At 60.0% G+C, this 21,181-nt stretch overlaps 2 protein-coding genes across 2 annotated transcripts in view; one reads left to right on the top strand and one right to left on the bottom strand.

The window, feature by feature from the left end:
• Positions 1-83: 83 nt before the first annotated feature.
• CABLES2 (Cdk5 and Abl enzyme substrate 2) lies at positions 84-19,388 on the bottom strand. Its single transcript, XM_050745093.1, has 10 exons — positions 19,009-19,388; positions 7,929-8,000; positions 7,723-7,815; positions 6,371-6,448; positions 5,576-5,684; positions 4,855-5,020; positions 4,319-4,422; positions 3,788-3,894; positions 2,657-2,861; positions 84-2,522 (listed from the first exon to the last, which is right to left on the bottom strand). Exons 1-10 carry the CDS (start codon positions 19,377-19,379, stop codon positions 2,382-2,384), a joined length of 1,446 nt encoding a protein of 481 aa, XP_050601050.1. The 5' UTR covers positions 19,380-19,388; the 3' UTR covers positions 84-2,381.
• OGFR (opioid growth factor receptor) overlaps positions 12,531-21,181 on the top strand; it is a 431,648-nt gene continuing 422,997 nt past the window's right edge. The window contains exon 1 of the mRNA XM_050745084.1: positions 12,531-12,534. The gene's annotated coding sequence lies outside the window, so the exon portion shown is untranslated. The remainder of the gene's footprint in view (positions 12,535-21,181) is intronic.

Here is a 21,181-nt window from a genome sequence, read left to right as displayed (position 1 = left end):
CCAGGGTTGAGGTTTTGCTGTCAATGGGTGACAAGGGTGGGGTACGGTACCCAGTTAGTTGAAAGGAGACAAGCTGTGAAACGTATTGCAAAACCGAGGTTTAAAGGATACATTATCCATTTAGAAACATCTTAAGATAAAATGACTCAAACGTTCTGAGGTCAGAGACTCGCTTATGCACATTGACATCCACAACTGCTACCGACGTGGAAGCAACACCAGGCCTGCTTTTGTGGAGTCACAGCCCAGCTGAACACCCCAGCTCCCGACACCTGGGTGTGTTCTAGGGGATGACACGCTGAGAGTGTCGTTTGGTTAACTACTGGCTTTGTTGCAGTAATCCTCGAATACCACACAGTGGCAGCTCTTGGCATCATGACAATGGACATACTGAAGGGAAGGCTTCACACTTCACATAGACCGGTTTGGTTAATAACTTTCACTACATAAATACACAAACTTAAATTACTGTGCTTATCAGCCACTTCTTGCTTTCATGTGTAGAAAGAACCGTGAAGACGGGTGTCCCTGGAGGGCAGGTTGTAAACTGGAAGTTACTAGGAATTCAGTCCCTTACATGCTCATAACATGGGCGAGCTCTTGAGATGGGATCTGGGTGGCAGGAGAGGTTGCTTTTCAGAGGAAAGCTGCCTGGGACCCAGCATGGGGGAGCAGCTTGGAAGTCGAGTCCCCTCTGGGTGCACGTTGGGTTCCAGGGGGTCATCCTTGGCCTGAGGGCTGCTCGATGGAAGGGGATGCTCCACAGTAAATAAGGGCAAAGGCTTTGGTTTGTCCTTATCCTGCAGTCTCTCCTACACACCAGCCATCTCTGGGTCTCAACCCCAGTGAGTGGCTGTGGAAAAGGAGGGCCAGGTGGGTGCTGGCAGCTGTCCTGCACCACTGCTGGGGTCAGGTGGAGTTGCTGGTGGAGTTCTGTGATCACCAGAATTGGCATCCCCTTTCTGCGGAAGCACCAGTCTGCACAAATAGCATAGAATGTATTGTAATGGGCTAGAGGCAGAGTCATCCCAGAGTCTCTCCAGGGCCAGGGAGGTTTAAAGTAGTGGTAGGAGAAAGCTTGGTGGCTGAGGCAGTGGCCAGTTTTGAGACCAGCTGACCCATGAAGAAAAACTCAGCAGTCCTTGGTTATTCAGTGTTTTGATGAGGCAGCTAGCTGGATTGCTGGACCATGTAAAATTCGTTGCAAGAACTTCAGACAGATGTGGAAAAGCTAGAGATGGGGCCCTGCACAGAAGGGACATTGACCACCACTTGGAGTCCTTTTAGCATGGTGGGCTGCCCTGGCCGAGGTGGCTAAGACAGCACCTGTTTCCTGCCTCAGAAGAAAAAGACTGATGCACTGACCCTTTGAGGTTGTGTGGGGTGTGGTCAGTGCCCTCCTGCCTGAGGGTCAAGTGTGTTTTCAGGTCAACTTTGGCAGACCTCATTTAACCATTTTTTGTTCCCTTAAAAAAAGACCCAAAAAACCAAATCCCAATAAATATGTTATTTTTCTCCATCACAATATTGCTTAGAAAAATAAGAGCCGGCAAGCAGCGATTGTCCTGGAGGCCCAGAGTGTCTCCTGGTGAGAGGCAGAGGGTAGAGCATGGCATGGTATGGGCAGCTGTCTGTTGCACCCAGTCGGTCTGTAGGACACAAGGGCGTCAGGATTTCACAGTGACACAATGTTTGAAGAACAGAGGTCCAAGAGTCCAAGAATGAGATCAAAATAAATCAGGAGACTGCTCCTGCTAGTTTAACTGGACACCAAAAGCTCCATTTAGGATGCAGTGAGGTGGGCGGAGAAAGCTCTGGAGGAACTCGGCTTTGGGTGGCAGGGAGCCAGCGGCACAGTTGATGTTGGGAGATGCTGCTGAGGAATCCACACCCGAAAAACCAAATCTCCAAGATGAATGCCTAAATAAGTTAAACTCAGCCATTTCAGTGTGTTCAGTGAGGTCTAGAAACCCAGATCTCCACCCCAACGCTGTGGTGGCTGCGGTGGTTTACAGAAGGCGAGGCGTGGGGAGACAGACTGCAGCCGGCTCACTGCTACACGCTGTGAACCAAAGATCCTGGTGCCAGGCTGGTCTGAGGCACGTGAAAAAAATACCAATAACAAAACCCCACATTAGTTATGTAAAAATCCAGGCGAATTCTCAGAAATCCCCTTGGAGGGACAGTCCATTTGGGGATGAAAGCGACGTCACTTTCCAAGGAAACAGCAGAGGCAAAAAGGAGAGCCGTACCAGCGGAGGCCAGGTGCCTCCTCTGGCGGGTGCTGGGGGCACTGGCAGGAGGCAGCGCAGGGCTTCAGTGAGACACTTCCCTGGTCAGCAAGTGCACCTCGGTGCCCTGAGCCTTCTGTGGAGCCTCTGCTAGAACTGCTGGGTGAGGCGCCTGTAATGAGGTAACACTTGGTTCTCGGGAAGATACAGGGCCAGCTCCAAGGCCACGAGCACTGTGAACTCAAACCCGATCAGGTCACGCCTGTTGAATCGAAACCTTTCTTCTAACTTCTGCAGGGGAGAGAGAAGGGTTACACGGGAGCCTTCCCTCTTCCACGTTTCCCGCCCAGCCAGCCCCATCTCAGCAGTGGCCCTGGCTGGATGTCATGACCCTGCCTGCAGTGCCTGCCGAACCCAGCACTCACATCAATGAGCTGCTTCACGCCGCTCTTGCGCAGGTCACTGCTGATCTTGGCGGCCAGTAGCACGCAGGCGCCGGCGCACAGCTTGCGGTTCTGTTTGCTGAGCTTGCCCTGCAGGACCAGCTTCTCAAAGTACACGTAGGCCATGGCCACCGTCACAGGCTCCAGGCTGCACTCCTCCGACAGGCTCCGCATCTCCCGCTTTAAGCTGTGGGTTAAGACAGAAGCCATGTCCCTGGGGCTCTGGCTGGGGCTGAGGCGGCAGCCCCCTGCCACCACCAAGGAGGCTTGAGCAATGTGGCTTTGGGCTGCAAGAAACACCACTGTATCCTTCAGGGCAGTAACTTCCACTGTACCACGTACAATGCCCAGGGCAGGGTGCAAGGGCAGCGACAGGCAGGCTGGGTCTTGGCTTCCCCCCTCCCTTGGGTGGGCGCCCACAGCAGGTCCCACCTGTGCCTGGTGGGTGGAGCCACAGAGGACAGGCCCTGCTTTTGGTGGGGGGCAGTGGCCTCTGATGAGGGGCAGTTTTAGGAAGAGCCTTGAAGGGAGGTGCCGGGGTATGGGGTGAGCCACCCTCTGGAACACTGGGGCACAGGCCAGGCAAGGCAGGCCCCCAGTACAGGGCCGTGGCCAGGAGTCCAAAGTGAGCCCAGCAGTTTCGCTGCCTTCAGCTCACTTTCCTCTGGTCACAGGGGTTCTCAGTGTGGCAAGATGTGAGAGCAGGGGCACGTGGATGGTCTTGGTGAGCACCCAGCATGCCTGGACGGGGTGCTTTGTGGGCCAGGGGAAGGGCCACGGAACCTGCTCAGTAAAATAGCACACACTGGGAGCGGCTGGGCACAAAAGAGGCCTTGTCCTGCTCGAGTTTTACAAAGATCCTGGGCTGCTGCGAGGGTTTGGCTGAGAGGCCCGGTGGTGTGTGGGGGGATGAAGTGTGATGGGGCCGTGGGGGGCCTGGCTTGGCGGGCAGTGGAGGTAGGGGAGCTGCTGCTGGGGCCCTGGTCAGAGGTGGGAGGGGGTTGAGGATGGGCAGCAGCTAGACTTGTCAAGCTGGAGAGAGAATCTACCAGAAACTGGAGAGGCTGGCAGGGCCTCCCAGGACGATGAGATGGTCTGAGAGGGTGTCCTCACCTCCTGATTTTGCTCAGCGTCAGTTTGACGTGTGGGAACTTCTCCCTGAAGGTCTCGTTCATGTCCTTTTTGAGGTCTGAGGGCTTCACGTATTCTATCACTGTGGTCTGCAACAGACAGTGGACAGGGTTGGGCTGGCCCCTTCCACAGTCGTGGGTCCCACCTGCCCGGTACCACGATGGATTTCTCACCATCCTGGGTTTGCAAACGTGCATAAGGTGCAGCTTGAGAGGCCCCGAATCTCGGAGAACAAAATGGCTCAAGAGAGAACCCCAGAGCCCATGCATGCTTGGTATGGGGAGAGCCAGGCTGCCAGGTGCTGAGGGCTGAAGGGCAAAGGTCGACCCCAGCTGGAGTGGCCAGCACTGCTCCCTGGCCTGCCCTGCACACCACCACCGTCTGTGGTGCTGCAATCTGGGATGGGGGCACGTCACGCCCCTGGGGCGGCTTTGCCCACAGTCTGCCCTGCACGCCCTGAGCGAGGACAGGTGTGCAGCGGCCTGTGCCCAGGCCCCAGGAGCGGGCACTCACCATGTACGAAGCAAAGATGAGGACACGCTTGTGCTTGCCGCAGGGCCACTGCGGGTCATCCAGGAGGTTGGGGTTGTACTCCAGGGTGTCCCCCACGTCGCCCCCTGTAAGAGAGGCAGCCCCTGACCCACCAGGAGTCTTGAGCAGTACCCATCTAGCCCCAAGGTCTGGCAGGCCGGTGCCATGGCGGGACAAGGCCGAGCGGGGGAGGGGCTCCAGGCCATGGTTCTCGCTCTCCCGAAGGGCCCAGGGCTTAGAGCAAGAAAAGGATGTCCTGAGAGGAGGGGCCCTCCCTAGAGTCATCTGTGGATGCAGCTCCTCCCCACTGCCCGGCTCAGGCCAAGCCCAGGGCCAGCGATTCGGTGTGGAGCTGTTCCTCTCCTGAGTGGCCGCCACCTGACCCTGTTCCCCAGGCTCCATCGTGCACAAAGGGCTACAGATGGAAAGGGGCTTGCTGGTGCTGCTGCAGTCCCTGGGCCGTGGTTAAGGCACGCGGGCCACCCTGTTCCGGGCTGTGGTTAAGGCACATGGGCTACCTAGTTCTGTGCTGGCTGGTGCTGACTTGGTGGGGGCAGGTTTATGTCTTGACCCTGGCAGAGTCCGGGGGACACTGGGCCGAGGTGTGGGTAGCAGGCCATGGCTGTCAGTCTTGTGTGTGACCAGGGCGTTGGTGGGGTACAGGAACTTCGCATAAGACACGACCTAGAAAAGCAAACACATCTGGCCTCAGCTCTGCTTCCTGGGACCAGAGGGCAAAGTGAGCTCTGCCTGCCTCCCGCTGCAGGAAGCCCAGAGACACACGCCGGGAGCCCTGCGTGGAAAAAACAACTCAGATCAAGCCGTTGAGGCTGCGCCTGAGCTGGACGCTGCTCCTCACATAGCGAGAACATTCCAGAACACCACTGTGCTTTATCTGGGTTCTGCAGCCTGTAACGTTCTCCCTGCCTCTGAAGACCACTGACCACCAGCACAGGCCGGAGGGTTGGCGAGCCCCACCCTGCAGCGGGGAGGTGTCCAGGAGCATCCGGCTGTAGTGCAGAGAGCAGACCTCAGGCACGGCCAGGCTGCCGGGGGAGTCTGATGGGCTCTGGGCCGTGTTCTCAGGGTTGCACGGGCCACATCCACTCCACCCTTGCGTTTTACGTGGAGCGAAGCACAGCTCCACGTCTGCCTCGTGGGCACTGACGTGTGGGACTGCTCCCACCTGCCTGCCTGGCCCTGATGGCACTGGACGTCTGCCTGCAAAGAGGCTCTTACCTTCCCATCTGCTCCCAGCTCCACACCTTCCAGCTCAAAGACCATCTCGGAAGACACAGAGACACCACCGGACGGGTGCCTCTGCTTCTGGCTGTCCACCCTCAGGTCACTGCAAACATGGGAGAGGCAAGGGGCTGTGGCCTGTGCTGAACTCAGGCTCCGGCCGCCCAGCCCACCTGTCTGCTGGCCCGAGGCGCGCTCGGGAACAATGTCAGCACAACCCCTCGGGAAAGAAAGGCGGCCCTGGTGTGACCAGGAAGGTGCACGTCAGGAGTGCGTTCACGGAATGGGGGTCTTTGAGCCCTGCTTCCCCAGTACAGACACCGGCTGGTAGAGCCCCCGGGGCAGCGCCCACCTTCACTAGCCCTCCAGGGGCATGTGCCCATGCCTGGTCAGGTTTCTCCACCACGGTTTTTAAGCCAGGGCCACACATAATCCCCACCCCACAGCTGTTTCCTCCTTCTCTGAATTACACACGGATACAACTGCCTGGATGGTCACAGGGCCATGTGGCTCTGTCCACAGGAGGTGGGATAGCCCGGCCACCTGTACATCGACAGCGTGACCAGAAACCGGCCCCTCTGGAGAATGAGGACCTGAAACGGCCCCGGGTTCCTGAGGAGCTTTGGTGGAGGTTGACGTGCTGAGCCTCACATGAGCCCAGGGGCAGCCTGATGGGGACGCAGCCTCACCTCGGGGCGCAGTGCCCTCTGATGCCTCCTGGGCCTGGTGGGGACCAGGCCTTGCCTTCTGCCCAGACGCATACCGCATGCGAGGCAAGGGCTGAGTACTCACCTGATCCGCAGGCCTTCCCCATAGGGCAGGACCGAGAAGGCCGCACACAGGGACCGCTTGGCACAGATGAGCACAATCCTGCAGGGCGACAGTCAGCGGAGACAGGGGCTGGGGGGCAGGGGTCAAGGTGCTGCTGCTTCCAGAGCTACAGACATTTCCATGGAAAATTCCTTCTGCCTAAATTCAGGTGCCGGGAGACTGCCCATGCTGCCCAAGGGGACTTGGGCCCAGGAGGCCGGGTGGCCAGAGCCACTAAGCCTGGCCCCCCAAGCTCTCAGAGTGGATTCCCTACAGGAGCTACCAGGGTGCCCCTCCCTGGGACGCGGCTGCATGTGGGCAGGCCCAGCAGTGACATCCTGAAGGCTCCTCCCTGACCCAGTGCGGGTGGGGCTGGCGGCCTCACCTCAGGATCTTGGCTCATTCAGAGATGAGAGGCGGCCAGAGGGGACAGGATGGCGAGGCCAAGGGCTGCCTCAAGCCAGACCTCAGAAGTCCTCGGTGGTGCGGGGCTCCACGCCACCAGAGAGGGCCTGATCCAGGTCCATAGAGAGGCTGGCCTGGAGGCTCCCTTCCAAGGCGCTCGAGCAGTCAGGCTCCGGGCCAGGGAGCACAGGCAGAAGCCACTGTTTCTCCTTCCTTAGACACTGGCTCTGCCCTGCCTGGGCCCAGGGTCTCACCAAGGGGACAACAGCGGGAGAACTTCTCCCCCTCTTTGGCTTGGATGACGGGAGCCAGGGCTGGCACTCACGTCTGCTGGAAGCTGTATAGGACTGACCGGGAGGAAGGGTCCGTTCAGACCCATAGTCACCATAAGGAGGATGCCCGGCAGGGGGAACTCCAGAAGGAAGGGAGCGCTCTGGACCTCAGGACACCTCAGGACATGCAGTGAGGGGAGTACGGGTCCACAGGAACGCCCCCTAGACACCCTGACACAGTCTCTCAGGGTGCACCTGGGCATGGCTGCGGCCCTCCGCCAGCTTTGGGCAGCCTCTCCTCCGTGCCCCCAGCAAAGCCCAGCCCTCCTCCCCACACATCTCACAGCCACGCCCGTTTCTGTGTCTCCAACTTTCCTTCATGTCAGCACTGTTGCTGGACGCCGACGTCCACACGTGGCCCTTCGTGTGGGAGCCCAGAGAGGATGACCTCGCTGTGGTGACACCAGGGACCCGTGGGTGCTTGGCTGATGTGGAGCAAAGAGTGTGGTGGGGAGGAGGGTCCACCTCTAGAGGTGTGGGCTGTGGAGCGGGCGGGAGTCTTGGGAGCGGAGGGAAGATTGCTTGGCTGACACGGGCAGGACCCCGTGGGCCTCTGGAGACCACAGCCCTGGCCCGGCTCCTGGCTCGGCCTTATACCTGCTGTTCCTGGTGTCGTACTGCCTCATGTTCTTGATGAAGTGGGTCTTCTTCAGGCCTTTGTGTCTTGGTGATCCAGATGTGTGTTTGGTTCTGCAAGGCAAAGGACACAGGTCACTCTTTTCCTCCCAGGACCCTCTGGCCCCGCAGGGGTCAGTGGCAGCCCGAGCGGAGTTACAGAGCTCGGGGCGGTCGGGGGCGTGTACCTCTGTGCTGGAGCACATCCCACGGCATCTTCCAGAAACTCCAGGGAGCAGCGCTGGGACGTGACTCGCTTCCTGCAAGATGACAATGGGGCCTCAAAACAGGCATGGGGCCACCAGCCCAGGCACCGCCTTTGTGGCCAGAAACCGAGTGCCGCCCGCCGTGCAGGGAAGGGCCACTCTCCAGCCCAGCTGCACACCCACAGGCCGAGGGGCTTCCAGAGCCTGTGCAGACTGACAGGGAGGAGGGGCACCGCATGCCTCTAGAGGTTCCTGTTTCAGAGGCACTGAGCTCTTCTCTGGGGACCAGCGGCCCTGGGGACAGGTTCCTCAGGCACAGCGCAGCACAGCACAGCACGCCAACCTGCGCTGCCCACCAAGGGTCGCTCGGCCCCAAGCAACACCCTGCTGGGGGCACCGCCAGCTCTGACAGGCCCATCCCACCCAGCGCTGCCTGAGGCTGGCGCTACCTGCCCCTCCCTGAAGCACAACTTAGCATCGAGGCACCATGGCGCAGGCAGGCGGGGTGGGCACTGGGGAGCCCTTGCTTTCAGGCCACCTTCCCGTGGCTCACAGCTCCCTGCATCAGCCACACCCTCCCACCTCAGCGCCGTCATGGGGGCTCCTCCTCGGTCGGGAACATTGTGTTCCTGCTCTTCCGGTGGCCACTCTTTCTGAACTTTTTGGCTCACAGGCGGCCCCGAGGGAGGCGGCCCCGAGGGAGGCGGCCCGGACCGCGCCACTCTGTGACCTGCTCACGGCACTGGTCACTGCAGCAAGGAGGTGTCCCCGCCTCACCACCCACCTGCCGTCTGCCTCCCCTTCCAGAGTGCCGGCCCCATGGATGGGCAGGGTCTGTCCCCGTTCACTGCTGTCCTCAGTGCCTGCCCTCCTGCCTGGACTTCAGGAGTCTCCCAGGTGTTTCCCATAAGTGAAACGTGCAGGCGGATATTTGTTGGCTGAATGACTGTACAACACACTTCCCTGAAGACCCCCTCAGGACACAATACCCACTGCTCCTCAGACCCTCGACCCTCAGGACCAAGTGAGGCCATCCTGATGTGGAGACATGACGTGGTTCAGTAACTCTCAGGGCCACGCAACTCCAAGCGCAGAGCTGTCTTGAACCCGGGTCTGTCAGCGACTCCAAAGCTTTGTTCTCTCCCTTATACTGGGAGCCATGAACGTGTGTGCCTGGGCACCAAGGCATTCCAAAAACATAGCTTAGGAGATAAGGTCCAATGCCAGTTGATGCAGTGTTGCAGTATTGGAAAACCACTCCAATTGCAATGACAATGATGGGGCGACGTGGTATGGCACATCTGAGGAGCCTGCCTGCCCTGCAGGGCTGTTGGCCCCCAGAGGGGAGCGGTTGGTGGTGGTGGTGACAGTGGTGGTGACAGTGGCAGTGGTGATGGTGATGATGGTGGTGATAGTGGCAGTGATGGCGGTGACGGTGGTGATGACAGTGGTGATGGTGGTGGTGGTGACAGTGGTGGTGGTGGTGACGGTGGTGATGGCGGCAGTGATGGCGGTGACGGTGGTGATGACAGTGGTGATGACAACAGTGGTGATGGCGGTGGTGGTGGTGGTGGCGGTGATGACAGTGGTGGTGGTGGTGATGGTGATGATGGTGGTGATGGCGGCAGTGATGGCGGTGATGGTGGTGATGATGACAGTAGTGATGGCGGTGGTGGTGATGGCGGTGGTGGTGGTGATGGTGATGATGGTGGTGATGGCAGCAGTGATGGCGGTGATGGTGGTGATGATGACAGTGGTGATGGCGGTGGTGATGGGGCCCTCTGTGGGGTGCTGTGTGGTTTATTAAATGGAGCAACTTGGACCCCCGGCTTGGCATGGGGCGTTCTCAGCGTGTCAACAGTAGCCTTTTTATTAAGTGTGAGCCAATCTGGACTCCTGGGCAAGGGCAGGTGTACTGCTGGGGGTCACTTCTGGGAACCCTCCAGGTGCCAGGCCAGTGCGATCCTCAGGGTCCCACGGGCCTTCCCCCAGCAGGACCCCGGCTTACACACAAGGCCTGGTGCGCTCAGGCCCCCTCTCTGGTGGAGCCGGCCTGGAGTCCAGGTCCCCACACCATGCCCTCGCCAGGAGCCTCCCACCGAGAGCCAGTGTTTGTCCCAAGGCGCCGGGTTGGGCACAGCCACAGTCCCAAAGTGGGTGCTGCCTGTGCCAGCGAGAGTGCCACAGTCACCACCTCACCAACACTCGACGGCGCACAGTAGGGGCAGTGACAGCCACACCCACTCGACAAGTGGCACAGAGAGGCCTGCCCTTGCTCAAGTCACACAGCCAGTGTAGTCCTGGTTGGTACCAAGGCTGTCACCTTGACGCCAACACTGATGCTGTCATTTTTTTTCTTTTTTTTTGAGATGGAGTCTCGCTCTGTCGCCCAGGCTGGAGTGCAGGGGCGCCATCTCGGCTCACTGCAAGCTCCGCCTCCTGGGTTCAAGCAATCCTTTCTCTTCAGCCTCCCGAGTAGCTGGGATTACAGGTGCCTGCCACCACGCCCGACTAAGTTTTTTGTATTTTTTAGTAGAGATGGGGTTTCACCATGTTGGCCAGGCTGGTCTTGAACTCCCTACCTCAAATGATCCGCCAGCCTCGGCCTCCCAAAGGGCTGGGATTACAGGCGTGAACCACCATGTTTTATTTTATTTATTTATTTTTTGAGATGGAGTCTCATTCTGTTGCTCAGGCTGGAGTGCAGTGGGTGCCATCTTGGCTCACTGCAACCTCCGCCTCCCAGGTTCAAGCGATTCTCCTGCCTCAGCCTCCCGAGTAGCTGGGACTACAGGCTCCCACCACCACGCCCAGCTAATTGTTTTGTATTTTTAGTAGAGACAGGGTTTCACCATGTTAGCCAGGATGGTCTTAATCTCCTGACCTCGTGATCCATCCGCCTCAGCCTCCCAAAGTGTTGGGATTACAGGCGTGAGCCGCGCCCGGCCCTTTTTTTTTTTTTAAAAACAAATGCTGGACTGATTATGGGGTCGGGTCCTTTTTTTTTTTTTTAACAACAGAGTCTCGCTTTGTTGCCCAGGCTGGAGTGCAGTGGTGCGATCTCAGCTCACTGCAACCTCCACCTCCCAGGTTCAAGCGATTCTCCTGCCTCAGCCTCCCAAGTAGCTGAGAGTACAGGTGCCTGTCACCACGCCCAGCTAATTTTTGTATTTTTGGTAGAGATGGGGTTTCACCATGTTGGCCAGGCTGGTCTTAAACTCCTGACCTCAAGTGATCTTCCCGCCTTGGCCTCTTAAAGTGCTGGGATAACAGGTGTGAGCCACCGTGCCCAGCCGGGGTCAGGTCTTGATAAAACTACCCTATGCAGAAAATACAGAGTCGCAAGTTAACTTAATACACCTACCTACGGGCATCACAGCTCAGCCCAAACTCAACAGCCTCAGAACGCTTGCACTTGCCTGCAGCTGGGCAAAGTCATCTCACACAAAGCCTATCTTTTTTTTTGAGACCGAGTCTTACTCTGTCATCCAAGCTGGAGTGCAGGGGCTTGATCTTGGCTCACTACAACCTCCACCTGCCAGGTTCAAGTGGTCCTCCCTCCTCAGCTTCCCAAATAACTGGGATTACAGGTGCCTGCCACCACTCCTGGCTAATTTTTGTATTTTAAGTAGAGACAGGGTTTCAACGTGTTGGCCAGGCTGGTCTCGAGCCTCAAATGATCCACAGGCCTCGGCCTCCCAGTACCAGGATGACAGGCGTGAGCCACCGTATTTATAACAAAGTGGGAAACAGCTCCTGTAATTTGTTGGATACTGTACTGAAAGTGAAAAAGAACGTGGTTTTAGGGGGTACCAAGTACAGTTTGAAGTCAGGAACTTAAGATGTAATTAAAATCTTTTAAAAGGCAAAGGCAACAAGAGCTTGTTGAAAACAAGCTAGGATTGAAAACAGAAAATCCAGTAAAACGCCTGATGCCTCACACTGGCCCCATCACCAGACACAGCTGTGCACCCGCCCAGACCCAGCTGGAGGTAGGGGCAGGGGACCAGCCGGATGGCTGCAGGTAGGTGAGCAGCTGGCCAGAAGAGAGCACTTGGGCGATGGGACCAGGAGGGGCTGGGGATGCAGTGGGCTGGCCTGGAGAGTAGGGTGGGTGGGGAAGGAGGAGCTAGGGCAGGCAGCAGGCTCTGAGGGCAGCGGAGAGGCACAGCACCCAGTTGTATGCTGAGGGGGTGTGTGTGGCAGATGCTGGCTGTCCCGAGAAGCCCAGGTGAGTGAGTGCTGGCCTGTGATGGGTGAGGGTGGGCAGGCTGCCCCAAGAAGAGCCCAGCGGAGGCTGGATGGGCAGGGCCCGTACTGGGGAAAGAAGCCGGTGAAGGAGGAGATTTGGGGACTGTCCCCAGATAGGTGTTTGTGTGTCCTGCCCTACAAGGCTGGGCCTGGAGGCCCTGAGGACCGGCCTGTGTGTCTTTCTGGAAGCTCCTTCCCACGGGTAATTACCAGGGGATGCCTGGGACCTCATTTGGAGGCCCGTGAGGGCCCCAGCAGAAGCCGGGGGCCCCGTGGCAGCCTGCCTGGCAGTACCATTGGAGCCTCTGGCCCAGGATGCAGAGGAGCTGTGGGGGGGCTGGCCCAGCTCCGGCCCAGGATGCAGAGGAGCTGCGGGGGGGGCTGGCCCAGCTCCGGCCCAGGATGCAGAGGAGCTGCGGGGGGGGCTGGCCCAGCTCCTCCATGATTTTCTGGTCGCTGCAGGAACGATGGGTTTCTTTCTACCACGCTTTAAAATCTGTTCCCAGCGGGTTCTTCTGCAGATTTTTCTCTGTGATTTCCTTCTCCTTTCTTCTTTGTAAGCATTTTATTAGTAAACTAGATCTGCACAGTTCTAAGAGGGAGGCAGCATTCTGACCCTCATTTCACGGGTGGGTAAACTGAGGCACGGAGGTGTTTAGCAACTTGCCCGAGATGACATGGCTGGTAAGAAACAGAGTGGGGACCTGAGCCCATGTGGATGGCGGGGGTCTGTACCCGGCGGCGCCGCTCCCACTGTGTCAGATGGAATGGCGGCTGCTCTCCACTGTTTCTCAGGGGTTCATTTTCTGAACCTGGCCCTGTTGCAGGTCACGTTTTTTGGTTTGAGTCCAGAAGACTCTGACAGTGCTGAAGGAGGTGCCTGCCCATGGGTGCAGGGCAGGGCGGCCAAGTGGGGAGGACGCCGCTTTGGCCTTCCCTTCCCCTCTGCCTCCACGGGCGCTGGCGCTGAGGGAGAACGAGGGAGGTGCTTCCCTTCCAGAACCAGGCTGTCACAACTGCATGTGTCACCACAGCAGGGTGCTGCTGCTAACGTGACGGGCACTGGCATGTGCAGAGGGGACCCAGGCCAGCATCCATTGCTTGGCCCCTCTGGAGGATGGGCTGGGAACCCATGAGATGGACCCCTGCTCGCCCCGGGCTCCACAGAGAGGTGTCCGTGTGTCTGGCAGACACGGAGAGGATCATGCATGTACAGATGCACTACCTCACACCTGGCTGGGAGCAGCACACATGCCAGTAAGCAGGAGGCAGGACACGCACGATCAGGGGACGGCATGCACAGCATGGCTGCACGTGCACACAGACGCCACGCGGGTTGAGAGGCTCGTCACATAGTGACACAGGTCACTGTCTCAGTGTGGGGGAGGGGCTGAGGAGGGGCACCAGGGAGTGGCGGCTGGCCTGTGTCTCAGCAGGGGAGTGGCTACAGGGGGTGTGCCCAGGCACATGCTCCATGTGCTTCACTCATCCTGCATGCACCGGACCCCTCCATCCAAAACATGCCAGGAACAAGCGAGCAAAGCAGAAAGAACGAGGCCCTCAGCAAGGCCCACACCCCACACCCCACGCCCCACACACTGGGGCAAATGCGAGTTCTGCTGAGTCCCAGGAGGCCCCGCTCCTGCCCAGCCATGGCAGAGTTAGACCGGCAGCGCCGACTCGTGGTTCCCCCCACACGGCAGCGACGTGCTCGAAGCTGCCTCCATCTGACTTTTGGGAAGAAGGGGTTGGGGGTTGGGGCGGCAGGAAGGCTGCCCTCCAGATCTGTGGACACACCTCACTCTCAGCGCTAAACGGCGGGCCACCAACGCCTCCACCCAAAGTCACGCTCACAGACAGGAAGAGAAATCGGCTATTTATTAAACACTGTTTCTAGTGTTCGGTACATTTCCTTTCCTTTGTAACGGAAGAAATGCCCAGAAGGGGCTGAGGCCTGAAGACCCCATCCCCATTAGAAACCCAAAGCTGTGTGTAGGAGCCGCTGTGAGGCTCAGAGGGAACTCAGGAGGCCCGGCTGGGCGAAGGGGCCGTTGAAATGACCTTGACAGTAGGTCTGACAACGTGAGGATAGCTGGGAGCCTCTGCCGAATGACTGCGCTTCTGTCCCATGGCGTGCCCGCTCCAGCACTGGGGAGACTGGAACCCTCCCTCGCCGGGAAGGTGCGGGCAGTGGTTTTGTTCGGCTGCTCCCAGCTCCAAGTGTGGGCAATGGTCTTGTCTGACCACCCCCAGCCCCATCCCCTGGCCTGGGCACCTGGCATGCCATGGACCCTGGGGCACAGCTGTTGAATGCGTGGCTGGTCTCGGGTGCCCTGTCTCATTAAGTCCCAGGTGAAGCAAAAGCCCCCAAGTCCAGCACTCCCTGCTGCCTCACCCAGCGAAAGCATCCATATGGGGTCTGGGGCTGGGCGGAGTGGGAGGTGTCGCGTGGCCTCTGGGCTGCAATGGGAGATGGGCCCCCAGGCTCTGGCCTCAGCTGACCACTGTCAGCTGCTTGCCAGCTGGAGAGCAAGAAACCCCCAAATCAGGCTTGTAAACAAGGCGCCAGATGCCAGGCTGAAATTGGTTTAACTTGGATAGCAGCTTGGCAATGCTGAGTGGCTCCTGGCCCAGACAGCAGCCTGTCCCACAGCTGCAGCCCAGCCCCAGGCCCAGGCCTTTCCCCAGATGCATCTCGGCACACACCCTCCAGAACTGGGGGCTCTGCTTGCTGATGGCTGCATGCTGGCTCTTTGCTGGGCCACATCTGTCTGCAATTCGGGGAAACTTGTTTGCTTGAGGGGATGCCACTCCCACCTCATTAACGCTGTGACACTCACCAAGGGCTGTTGTGGGTTAAACTGTATCGCCCCCAAGAGAGGGTGAAGTCCGAACCCCAGTATCTGTGAATGGGACCTCGGATGGAAAGAGGGTCTTAGCCGATGTCATCAAGTTAAGATGTCACGGGGTAAGTCCTAATCCAACGACTGGTGTCCCTGTGAGGAAATCACCACGGAGAGACACGGACACACAGGAACAGTGAGGCGCGGAGGCGGAGGCGGAGGCAGAAAACGGAGCCACAAGCCCAGGAGCGCCTGGAGCCACCAGAAGTAGGAAGAGGCAGGAAGGATCCTCCCTGGAGCCTGCAGAGGGAGCGTGGGCCTGTCCACACCTTGAGGTTGGGCTTCTGGCCTCCAGAGCTGGGAGAGGCCACGCTGGTGCTGTGAGCCACCGGGTTTGGGGCAGGGGTCAGTGGGGAGGAGGCTGCAGGTGGAGCACCCTGGCACCTGCTCAAACTCAGCTGGGGAGGCCCAGAGATCCTGCTTGCTTTTGGACATTAGGCAATGGCAATGTTAAAAGTGAAAATAAACCTGGTTGGAAGTTCTGTGAGGAAAACAAGGATTCTAACGATTCACTCACTGGCTCAACACAAAGTGCCACACCAGGCTGAGCCTCCCTGGGAAAGAATAACTATTAGGGACTGAGATGTGACTGTTCCCTGAGCAGCCTTGTTGTAACAGGAGGCTCCATTTGGCTGGGTGTGGTGGCTCCCACCTGAAATCCCAGCACTTGGGAGGCTAAGACGGATCACTTGAGCCAGAGTTTAAGACCAGCCTAGACAATATAGTGACACCCCATCTCTGCTAAAATAAAAACTTAGCAGGGTGTGGCGGTGTGCACCTATAGTTCCAGCTACTTGGAGGCTGAGGCAGGAGGATAACTCGAGCCCAGGAGGTAGAAGCTGCAGTGAGCTGTGATTGTGCCACTGCACTCCTGCTTGGGAGACAGAGAGACCCTGTTTCAAAAAAAAAGAGGCTCTGCTCACCTCACACTGACTCCTGCCACATACTTCACCGAGCCCTGGGCACGCATCTGACCTCTGACCTCAGGAAGGCCGTGCTTAGTGTGAACCTGATTCTCAGAGGAGATTGAGGCTCGGAGAGCAGTGTCACCTGTTCAAGGTCACAGAGGTACTGAACAGTGCAGCTGGGATTCCAAGCCAAGTCTTTTCCCAGAGCCCGGGTCAAACCACCACACGCACGAGACCAACATCAGGGCTACCTTCAGGACTTTCAGAATTCTCTCCATTTCCTGAAACCAACTCATCCTAGAACTCTTGAGCCAGGAGCTAGCAGCCCCTTTTGCTGGGGCAGCCACACTTCCCTCGCCCAGCAGCCAGGCCCAGGGAACACAGGGAGAAATGGATGTCCTCACACTGGGGGCTGCCTATCAGGGGAGGGGCCACGGCCCTCGGACCCAAGGTCAGCACCACGAACTTGGCAGCAGAGCCCCAGGAGGGATGCCTCCCCACCAGGAACAGAGTGGGGTTCAGGAAAGACCTGAACAGGGACGTGGGGGCCGAGGAGGAGGGAAGGGAGGAGACAGCCCTGGGTGAGGCAAAGGGTGGGGGTGCTCGGGCCCATGGTGGGTACGGCAGGAGGACCCCAGGCACCCAGCCCATGCCGCGTCCCATCCTGTGCCAGGGATGCCAGCCACAGCGCACCCTCTAGGATCCCACAGGGCAGGGACGTGCTGCACACGGGCAGCATGCTGCACTCAGGACTGTCACCACTGAGGCTCTGGCCCTGCAGGGGGTGCCTTCTCAGTTACGGGCACTTCCCCGCAGCATCGCCCTGCCCTGCCTCCCTCCACTGGAGTGGGCTCCACTCCATGCCAGGCCTGGTGCACACAGAGGTACATGAACTCGGTGGAAGGAGGGCCTACGACAGCACCCGGTCCGCCTGGCGTCACCATCCGGTTCTGGACACTCACATGCAGGACTGAGGGAGAAAGCCGCTTCCATGTCAAACAGCAGGGCCCAGGGTTAGGGAAAAGCCCAGCACACCTGCGGAGCTCGGCCCGCGGGGGTGAGCCCACTTCCCATGGAGCCCACACCTTGGGGCCTTGCCCCCCCGCCCTGGAGAGTCACCACCTAGTTCCATCTCTCCCGCTTTCCCGAAGGAGCTGGCCATGCCAAGTGCATGGGGCCTGGCTGCCACATTTGGGCAAATCATCCCTCTGCTCCAATCACCCTCTGACCCTCCCTGGAGCAGTGGCCAGGCATGTCCGTGGGGGGACATCTTGTGGACAGGTCTGGGTCTGCAGGCGCGCTCAGCCTGGCTGCGGCCAGGAACACTTCCAAGGATGGAGTGCTCTGCGACCTGCGTGTGATGCAACCTGCATGTGACATCATTGTCTTTGAGGACAGAGTGCTGTGTTCTGGGCCCAAACTTCCCCAACCAAAGACCTTTGAGGAACCCAATGCCTCAACCTGCCTGAAGGCCAGGGGTGTGGGGCGACTCTGATGACCTCTAGGTAACCAAGGAGGCCATGCCAGCCTTGACCCAAGAGCTCTGTGTCAGCCCCCTTCAGTGCACACCTGCAGGGGCTGCCTCTGGGAACAGCGGCCCAGCAGGCACTTGGACCTGTGGACAGTGGCTTCCTTTGAAAAGGAACCGCAACAAGCAGCCAGTCCTAGGCCGAGAGCCTACAGTCACTCCCGGAGGTGAGGGCTGCGGGGTGGGGTGGGACAGCCCCGGGGCGCAGGAGGCAGGGTTACCCAGGGCCTGTGGTCTCTGCGAGAAGGACACAGGGTGTCGGGCAGCGAGGGGCCATCTGGGCAGGGGGCACACGCTGGACAGGCAGGGCTCATGGTTGGGGTTGCCCTGGGATGGGCTGAGGTAGTTCCCAGAAATGGAATTAAGGCAGGCGGAGCAATGGCAAACCCAAGGTGTGACAGGCCCAAGGGTACCGAGCTGAGAGTGACGGGGGGTAGAGCGGGGATCAGCAGGGAAATGACAGGTAGAGGGTGCCAGAGACCAGTGGCTGTGGGACGGGAGGTCTGAGGGGACTCTAGGAACAGGTGTCAGTGACAGTGCCAGGAGGACCCCGGCCCACTTGCTGCATCTGAGGAGGTGGGCACGGAGGGTGTGGCCCGGTTCAGAGAATTCAAGGAGATGCACAGGGCTTTCCATGTGTCCCTGTGTCCCGGGCACTAGTGCCAGTGGATGGGGGTGGGAGCATGTCCAGAGCCCACAGGGCTGAGGGTCTCAGGGGTAATAAGGGCTGAGTGAACCCTAAAACCCATTTCAGAGAGCTGACAACATGGAGCCCCAGACCCCATATCCAGGGGCTGAGAGAATTCAGGGGACGATGAACCCTACGTGTGTGGGGGCTGACAGGGCCTGAGGAAACCCTCATCGAGCCCAGGAACCCCCAGTTCTGTATCCAGGACTGAAAAGGCCCCAGGTGAACCCAACCCCTGTGTCCTGGGCTGATGAGGGCCCAGGTCACCTGACCCTTTGTCCTGGCCTGAGGCCCCAGGCTGACCCTGACCCGTGTCCTGGGTTGACAGGGGCTCAGGTCACCTGAACCTCTGTCCAGGGCTGACAAGGCCCTAGGTCACCTGACCCCCTTGTCCTGGCCTGATGAGGCCCCAGGTTGACCCTGTGGCCTGGGTTGATGAGGCACCAGGTGGCTTGACGCCTGTGTCCTGGCCTGATGCGGGCTCAGGTCACCTGAACCTCTGTGTCCAGGGCAGACAAGGCCCCAGGTGAACCCAACCCCTTTGTCCTGGCCTGATGAGGCCCCTGGTTGACCCTGACCCTTGTGTCCTGGGTTGATGAGGCCCCAGGTGACGTTGACCCCTGTGTCCAGGGTGGACAAGGCCCCAGGTCACCTGACCCCCTTGTCCTGGGCTGATGAGGCCCCAAGTAATCCTGACCCCTGGTCCTGGGCTGACCCCGCCCCCGTCCCCGTCCCGGTCCCTCTACCCAGCGTCCTGGGCTGACCTGGCTGGGCCCCCACTCACCTCTGGCGCTGCCCGTCCAGGCCGAGGCCTGTGGGCGCCTGCGTGGGGCTGAGCAGGCCCTGGGGCGCGGGGGTCCTGGCGGGCAGCCCGGGCAGGCCGGCGGGGGGCTCCGGCGGCGGCGGCGCTGGCGGTTCGCGGGCCTCGGCGGGCGGCGGTGGGGGCTTCTCTCCGCCCGGGCCCAGGCTCGGGGGCCGCCCGTCCAGGGAGATGTTGTTGAGGAAGAAGAGCGCGGCCTGGCGGCGCCGCGAGTCCCCGCGCCTCCGCAGCGCCTGCGGCGGGGCCCGAGCGGCCGAAGTCGGCGCAGCGGGAGGCGGGGGCCCGGCGGAGCCGGGGGCTGCGCCCGGGGCTCCACCGGCCGCGGCCGCGGCCATCCTCAGACTGCGCCCGCTGCCGCGAAGCGCCCCGCCCCCTGCCCGCGCGCCCGCGCGCCCGCCCCCCATTGGCCGCGGCGTGCCCACATGCAAATATGTCTCCGTCGCGCTCGCCTATTGGTCAGCGATGTGCCGCGCTCGGGGCGCTCCCCTGGGTCCTAGAGACCGTCGGGAGCGGCCGCAGGGAGTCGGGAGCTGCGCGCCTTCCCGCCGGTTCGAGTCCCCGTCTTGGGAGCTGCGGCCGCGGGGCTCCGGTCTTCTGTTCCCTTTGCTGTACGGCGGCTTTCACGGTCAGCCTTCATCGAACGCGCATTTTAAGGCTCCGGACCCAGGGCGGCGTGGGCGAGGCCCAGCACACTTTCCTGTCCGGAGGTGTGTCTGGGCGGTGCTTCAGCAGGCGCAGGGTGGCCCCTCGAGGAGCCCCACCGCTTCCCGGAAGGGCCGGCGTTCCACCTGGCCTCCTTCATTGACAGAAGGGACTGAGGGTCTGAGTGGAGAAGGCACCTGCTTGTGATTGAAGCCCGGGCAGAGTCCTGCACTTCCTGCAGTAGCAAAGTGACCTTGAGCCTGGCTTGTGCCCACGCCTTTTTCTGTCCCCGGGTGTCCCTGACTTCAGAACCTGCGAGCCGGCGCCACTGAGATGCTCAGGGCCTGCCTCTGGAGCCTGGGAGCCTGTCTGCGGTCTGGAGGGGAACCCACTGTATCTTTGTGGAGGGACTCAGGGCCTTGCACCCACCTGTGTGCCACCTGCCTGCTCTGTCCAGCTTTCTTTTGTGGGTTTACTTGTCTTTAAAGAGGGACAGTGATTTCAGCCTCAGGGTGTTGTCAGGATGAAACTGGCTCAGTGAGGGGATCGGGCTGTGGCTGGAGGCCAGACACATGCAGTGGTCAGCCTGCAAATGCACTGCAGTACCCCCGCACCTGCCGGCATGCGCCCAGCCTCTCCTGTGCTGGGTGCTGGGGAACTGGTGGGACCGACAGGCACAGCGCTGGCCCTAGGAGCACCTGGTGTGTGGGGAGGCAGCATGATGGTCAACAAGACAGTGGGTGAGCGGTCAAGACAGCGTCTTCATCCCCACCCCTAGCGTGGGCCCCTGCCCTTCAGGCCCCTCCCTGCCTCCCACCTGCCCTGCTCCCTCCTGTGGGCCTTCACAGGCCACCACTGGGGCTCATGCAGCACACAGCACCTCCGCTTCCTTTCCCTCTGCCCTTCCAAGTTGGCCTCCAAGGCCTATGCCAGGCCTAGGGGAAGGTGGGCAGCTGTCCTGTCCGGGAGAATGTGGGGCTGGGTGGCACGGCGGAGGGGCGGCTGCGGATTGTGGATCCGCAGAATGGGCTGCTGACTGTATGTGCCTGGGGGATCCCGTGAGCGGGGAGTGAGTGCGACCAACAGTGTAAGGTGCTGAGGCTGGGGCAGGCACACAGTGGGCCCTCCATCCCTGCTGGCTGTCACCAGGAGGAGGGGCCTGACAGCAGTGGGTGGGCCATACACCAGCGGCTTGCAGAGAATCTGGTGTCAGATGAGAACAGAAAGGGGCAAGTGAGGGTGGAGGTCAGGAGGCAGGAGGCAGCTGTCCACGCTGGCTGCAGCGCCAGGCCCTGGCGATTGGCTGTGCTGAACTTTGAGGGACCAGAAGGAATGCTGAGGCAGGAAAGGGGTCTCTTCCTGGGTCTGCTGAACCCCCTTGCTAGGCTCCCACTGCCAGGCTTCTCCCCTCCCCAGGGTGGCGATGGGTGGCCAGAAGCCAACCTGGCCTGCAGGTGGTGCATAGGGAACACACGGCTTTTGTTTCATGTGATTC

The sequence above is a fragment of the Macaca thibetana genome, chromosome 10 (genome assembly GCF_024542745.1).
Source record: "Macaca thibetana thibetana isolate TM-01 chromosome 10, ASM2454274v1, whole genome shotgun sequence".
Taxonomy (NCBI): Eukaryota; Metazoa; Chordata; class Mammalia; order Primates; family Cercopithecidae; genus Macaca; species Macaca thibetana.
Note: the sequence above shows the minus strand (reverse complement) of the source record. Positions and strands in the feature narration are given on the sequence as shown.

What these genes read in the sequence shown, in the direction of transcription:
- CABLES2 (XM_050745093.1), bottom strand. Translation starts at nt 19,379, where the DNA reads ATGGCCGCGGCCGCGGCCGGTGGAGCCCCGGGCGCAGCCCCCGGCTCC. An exon ending in CTGGACGGGCAGCGCCAGAG is followed by an intron (nt 8,001 to 19,008) that starts GTGAGTGGGGGC and finishes GTCATCTTGCAG; the next exon opens with GAAGCGAGTCACGTCCCAGC. An exon ending in ACGCTGAGCAAAATCAGGAG is followed by an intron (nt 2,862 to 3,787) that starts GTGAGGACACCC and finishes CTTAACCCACAG; the next exon opens with CTTAAAGCGGGAGATGCGGA.